Source organism: Cebus imitator, unplaced genomic scaffold (assembly GCF_001604975.1).
Source record: "Cebus imitator isolate Cc_AM_T3 unplaced genomic scaffold, Cebus_imitator-1.0 Scaffold206, whole genome shotgun sequence".
NCBI classification, from domain to species: domain Eukaryota; kingdom Metazoa; phylum Chordata; class Mammalia; order Primates; family Cebidae; genus Cebus; species Cebus imitator.
Genome location: NW_016107521.1, coordinates 3,152,765 through 3,159,467, shown reverse-complemented (window position 1 = coordinate 3,159,467; position 6,703 = coordinate 3,152,765). Strand labels below are relative to the sequence as shown.

The 6,703-nt window shown below is 37.7% G+C and overlaps 1 protein-coding gene across 6 annotated transcripts in view; it reads right to left on the bottom strand.

The window, feature by feature from the left end:
* LOC108317711 (spermatid perinuclear RNA binding protein) overlaps positions 1-6,703 on the bottom strand; it is a 170,236-nt gene that overhangs the window by 69,522 nt on the left and 94,011 nt on the right. For all 6 annotated transcript variants that reach the window (XR_001830867.2, XR_001830868.2, XM_037745645.1 and 3 more), the window contains exon 4: positions 2,384-2,549. Coding sequence is in view for 4 of the 6 variants with exons in the window: in XM_037745645.1 (XP_037601573.1) it covers positions 2,384-2,549 (166 nt within the window). In the remaining 2 variants the exon portion in view is untranslated. The remainder of the gene's footprint in view (positions 1-2,383; positions 2,550-6,703) is intronic.

Sequence of the window (6,703 nt, the reverse complement as noted above, 5' to 3'; positions counted from 1 at the left end):
ACCATGTTGACCAGGATGGTCTCGATCTCTTGACCTCGTGATCCACCCGCCTCGGCCTCCCAAAGTGCTGGGATTACAGGCTTGAGCCACCGCGCCCGGCCCCACCATTAGTCTTAAGAGTTCACACCTCTTTTACCTTCTCTCAGGCAGCATTTCAAAGACCTAAAGATATTTATATCATTTTTAGTCTTTTCTAGCCTAAAAAGCTTCAGTCTCCAAAAATTTGAGATAATCTGTATACCCTGTGCTCTCTCCAGGGTAAACCCCTTGAATACTTGCTAACTAGACAAGGACATTTTTAAACTGCAGCGCTCACAAATAAAGACCCTCACTCAAGAGAAAAACAATGTGGAGTTCACACAGTTATGATCTGCACAGAGAAAGCTCTAACAATGACAACTACAGCTTGGCCCAATCTTCTGTATCTTCAAAACAGGAGAGATGTGATAGATTTCCCGAATAAGATCTCTGATTTACTATAGCACTGGTTCTCAATCACTTTTCAACAATGCAACACCTAAGGATAAGCAATATGACCAATTCTCATATGAAACAAGACTCATGAATGGAACAGAAAGGGGGTGGCGTGTGTGAAAAAGCCGGTAACATGTCTGAATCTGATAATTCTAGATTTGAGAGCAACAATGTTTACTATACTAAAAGCCGAAATACAGATTAAATTCTAAAACAACATAAAAAATTGAAATGAGAACTTTATTAACATTCTAATAAGCTACCAGTATGGTTAGCCAGAAAGCCAATTAATGAGCTTTCCATTTTGCAAAGCTTTACTCCACGTTTAATACATAAAGCTGTATTTCACTCTCCTTCCCCAAATGATCACAAAAGGATTTTTTTATAAAGGGGGAAAGGTAAATAAATTTAACCCTACAAAAGCCCAGAAAACATTTCTCCATCAAAATTCAAAGCGGAAAAGCCAAGTATGTTCTGTCACTTTAAAAAACATATATTAAGACATATAATAAGACAGAATGGTAAAACAGTATCCCCAAAATTAATACAGGAGAATGTGCCAATCAGTAATATAAATTTGAGCATCAAGAATGGTATCAAAAAATCAGAGATGGTTTTGAGGGTCAGTTGGTGAATACGAAGGAAAATGATCCAGAAACAAAGCTAATAAAAACAAATTTAGAGGCCGGGCGCGGTGGCTCAAGCCTGTAATCCCAGCACTGTGGGAGGCCGAGGTGGGTGGATCACGAGGTCAAGAGATCGAGACCATCCTGGTCAACATGGTGAAACCCCGTCTCTACTAAAAATACAAAAAANTAAAAATACAAAAAATTAGCTGGGCATGGTGGCGTGTGCCTGTAATCCCAGCTACTCAGGAGGCTAAGGCAGGAGAATTGCCTGAACCCAGGAGGTCGAGGTTGCGGTGAGCCGAGATCGCGCCATTGCACTCCAGCCTGGGTAAAAAGAGGGAAACTCCGTCTCAAAAAAAAAAAAAAACAAATTTAGAATTCACACATCTTGAAAAACATACCCCTTTTAAGATATACAAATAAAAGAAACTAATTTTTAAAAAGTGAGTGGTGGTGGGGAGCATTCAACAATTCACAAATTTGGACCCACAGGCCAACATCTATTTCTGTGACGTGGATATGAAGACAAACTGATATAAAAGTATCAAAAGCTGTAATCTAATTAGACCACAGACAATATGCATCTGAAACTGAACGATGATCGCAGGTTCCCAAACAGTGATGCAATTAGTCCTTGGGGTAGGCTGGCAGGGGAGGTCCTAGAATGACCAGAATCCCAGAACGGTTACCTTCATCCCTGAGGAGCCTTCCGCCTTCAGCAGCATCCTCCAGGGAACATGCCAACATCAAATTTTTCTAAATGCATCCCAGTGTAAAAAAGGTTTGGAGACAAGGAATTAATAGTGATTTCCCATTAACAGAACAAATAGGTGACAAATTAACTGAGTCTTCAGTTTTAAATTTTCCTATCTATGAAAGTCTCTAGTTGATAAGAAAGTCTCTTAGTCTCTAGAAAATATCTCATCTAGGCTGTTTTCAATCATCCAATTATTTTCTGCATTACACCAACCCTTCCAAGAACTTTATAATCTTGAGCCCTAGTCTAGAAAAAATGAAGATTCTCAGCAAGATATAATGGAAAAGTTTAAGATGGTACCTTAATGGCCATCTTAATTTGGTAAATATATCCTGAGTATAAATCACCAGAAGTTTGTTTTAACTGTGATGAATTAGTCATTGACCCAGAGTAGTAGTAGTCATTTTGTCTGTGGTTCCTTTAGCCTTGCTATTAGCAATACTTGATAATAAATCTTTCAAAGTCAATGCCTATTTTCACCTTTTTACAAATTCACCTAGAGGTGCAGTTAAACTGTACTCACCTGAATCTGAATAGGAAGATTATCTTTGACTGTATTTAACAGGGTCTCTGTGGGTTTGTCTTTGCACATTAAAACCAGCTCCAAGTCCATATCATCTTTGATCAGCAAGCCTTTTGCAACCAGGCCAATCCTCATTACACCGCACAATGTCCGACCACCTTGATCCCTAAAAATAAAAGTCTGCATGATTACTTTCACAACCTACTTCCCAAACCATAACTTAATCATCACTTGGCTTCCTGAATATCCTTAAGAATTGATAAGTGAGTATGTAAATCCAGACATCCAAGTATCCACAAAATTAAGTCTCAGATTTGAGGCTTATAAAGTATCTCTATCTTCCCTCAAGGATTTAATGGGGAACATATTTCATACTACAGATCTTTTAATTCTTTACTGCACTTACATTGCTTAAGAAAACTCAAAAATACTGTATCCTCTTAAGTATTTTTTCAAATTGTTCTTTTTAAACTTCCTTCTGGCCAGGTGCAGTGGCTCATGCCTGTAATCCCAACACTTTGGGAAGTCAAGGCAGGAGGATCATTTGAGCCCAGCAGTGGAAGACCAGCCTGGGCAACATAGTAAGACCCTGTCACCACAAAAAATTCTTTAAAATTAGCCAAGTGTAGTGGCAGGTACCTGTAGTCTCAGGCACTCAGGAAGCCCAGGAGAAAAGATTGTTTGAGCCCAGGAGGTCGGGGCTGCACTGAACCATGTTTGCACCACTGCACTCCAGCCTGAGTGACAGAATGAGACCCTGTCTCAAAAAATAAACTTCCTTCTGTTTTAGTAGTAATTAGGGAATTTGTGAGGGACATGAATACCATGGTATAATGAGAAAGAAGATCAGCGTATAAATCTAAAATTTATATGGATTCTACTAGTGGTGCCTGCTGACTCAGTATCCACAACAGTAAAATGACTACTGGCTAGAGGAGCTTCAAGTTCCTCCCAGCTGTATCATTCTAAAGTTCGTCCCATTCTATATCAGCTTATGGGGAAAGCAGAACAATGTAGCATAGAGCTGAGGAAGGAAAGATAAACTGCCAGCATATGCATTCCAAATCCATGAGTAGCTAGAAGAGCAAACACTCAAAGAACATCAAGTCATGAATGGTGCATAAGAAAAATGCTCATCTATCCTTGGTTTTAATTCTAAAAGTTTCTTATTGGTTCATTTCCCTTAATCACAAGTGAAAATATTAGCTAAGCTTAGCAGTCTTTCAACAAATAAGCAAGTGTTTGAGTATGGCAAACACATTACAGGAGTTACAGTCTCTCCTGCTCCTGAGGCTTACTCTGTAGTTAAGCAACAAAAGCAGTAACAGTTTAAGCACCCTGCTCAAAAGGGGAAGAGAAAGTAACATCTGAGCACAAAGGGTGTCACATAATCTCATTTAAATCTCAGAACAAGCCTCCATTTGGAAGACAAGAAATGTGAACCTCAGTAAAGTTAATTGTTCAAGTTCACCAAGAAAGTAAAATGGCAAAGCCTAGATTCAAACCCAAGTTGTTTTGACCACAACATTCAGGTCCCTTACACTATATGATTGCTTCCCAAGTTCAGGAAAGGGAGAGGTCATGTTATAGATGTAAAGCAAGGCAAACTGAAAGTCTAACTTCAGCAGAATCTTGATCTGCCTAGATGGGAAATGGTCATTCAAGCTATAAGCAAAGAATCAGCAGAGCTGGGGAAGAATCAGCATAGTTGAGAATAAAATGGAAAGGGAGAAGGGAGGGAAACAAATTATGGCAGGGGAAACTAGAAAGGAAATTATAAATAATACAGCCATGAGTTCAGTGCCTGGCACACTTATAAAGATTCAATAAACACTAAATCAATGAAAAACTATAAAGGTGGTACAAGTATAGAAATAAAAAACATTTTAAAGTAAGTGACCCAAGTGTAGGCAATTGTCTGATATTAACAATAGAGAATCAGTCATCTTTGATTCCTTCTTCCTCTGTATCCTTGTCCTCTCATTTCCAAACCTAATACTATAATGGTTTATAAATTCTCCCTCCATAATCATGATCAAACTATTGCTTGCAAACCAGTTTCTTCAGGCTTTTATTACCTCTAATGTAGACCACCTTAGTAACTTCCTTCTCACTAGCTTTTCTGACTGACCTCTGTCATCTCCAAAGTACTGTATACAGCCACCAGAATAATCTTCCAAAGGTGCTGATTGTATAACACTCTACCTACTATTTCCTCGATGTCCCACTGAACACCTGGACACTTACCATATTGGGAAGCAATTTAGAAAGTGGCATCGCTTCCTGGTTCAAATCCTGGCTCTGCTACTTACTCTGTGACACTGGGCAAATTTCAAATAACTTGACTTCTTTTGAGCCTGCTTCCTCATTTGTAAAACAGGAATAATGCCTTTCTCACAGAGTCGTACTGAGAATACATTTAATACAAGTGATAAACTTTGGCCAGAGCCCAACAGATATTGATAGCTCAATAAACAAGTTATTATTCCTTAAACAGTTATTATACTTTCTCATACCTATATCGTTGCTGAAATTTACTTTTTTCTTTCACTTTCACCACCTGCCAAAGCCCTACCCATCCATCCGCTGAGCCTGTTCCAAGTGCTACCTCCTTGATAAGGCTTTTTCAGACTCCCAGAACCAGCACATCATCTCTCTCTGCTCTGTACTTTCACATTTTATTCACAGGACATTGATGCACAGATGCTAAGAAAACTGGATCTGGAGTCAGAGAAATCTGAATATGAATCCTGGCTCAACCACACATATTTACTAAGTGGCCTTAAGCAAGTTAAAGTTTGTGAATGATTCACAGTCACTCTTTCTTATAAGCAAGTTTGGAGTACAGGAAATTTCACAAGTAAAACAGGAGTGAAGAAAGGGAGACAATAATAGAGACTAGTAGATTTGTTGTAAGATAACAGAAAAAATACTGTGGTACAATAGTTGGCACTCAATAAATAGTAGCTATTATTAGCTCAGTTATTAAATTCTAAATCATAATTATGATATACTTGGTCTTATCAGCCTACAGGTAGAAGACAGCACGATTGAGCAGAAAATGAATTCCTAATTCAAACAACCATGAATTTGAATTACAAAACTGGAACACGACAGTTATTGTAAAGCAAGCAACCCAATGTATTTGAATTTACTACATGTGAATTACTTAAAATTAAAAACAGAATTCAATATTCCTAATAATACAAATTGTGGGACTTTGTATAAGTTATTCGACTTTTGAATCAGTTTTTTAAAAGGTAAAGTATTAAGTTAAAATAAGAGAACATAGGTAAAAGCTGCCTAACAGTGCCTGGCAATAGAAAACACTTAATTGCTTAATAAATACAAGCTACCCCCAACCCATTTCTGTGTCCTTCAGAGTGCTTAACACTCACCAGGCACACAACATATGTCCATTACCAGAACACAACTCTGCCTTTGGAAGACATGCCTGCCTCTGATGTAAGAAGAGAATCATTCTGGAAAAATAAAATTTTTTGTGAACAAGCAAGCACTCAGAGATTTCATCACCACCAGGCCTGCTTTATAAGAGCTTCTGAAAGAACCACTGCAGATAGAGAGGAACAACCAGTATCAGCCTTTCTAAAAAATACCAAAAAATAAAGAACATCTACATAATTAAGAAATTGCATCAACTAATGGACAAAACAGCCAGCTAACATTAAATGACAGTATCAAACTCACATATATTGTTATTAATTCTAAATTTAAATCGACTAAATCCCCCAATCCAAAGACACAGGCAAAAAAAAGCCAAGACCCATTGGTATGCTATATCCAGATCCATCTCACATGCAAGGATACACAAAGACTCAAAACAAAGGGATGGAGAAAAATTTACCAACCAAATGGAGAGCAAAAATAAATAAATAGAAAGCAGGAGTTGCAATTTTTGCTGATAAAATAGACTTCAAAGCAACAGAGATCAAGAGAGGCAAAGAAGGATATTACATAAAGATAAAAGGATCAATGTTAACAAGAAGAGCTAAAGATCCTAAACATATATGCACCCAATACAGAAATACCCAGATATATAAGACTTATAAAGAGACTTGGACTCCCACACAATGATAGTGGGAGACTTCAACATCAGTATTAGACAGATCAATGAGACAGAAAGTTAACATCAATATTCTGGACTTGAACTCAGATCCGGAACAAGTAGACTTAATTAACATTCATAGAACTCTCCACTTTAAATACACAAAATATACACTCTTATCAGTACTACATCACACGTATTTACAGGTTTAAATGAAATATTGGTTGGCTGCTTGTTAATTATTTTCTTCCCTC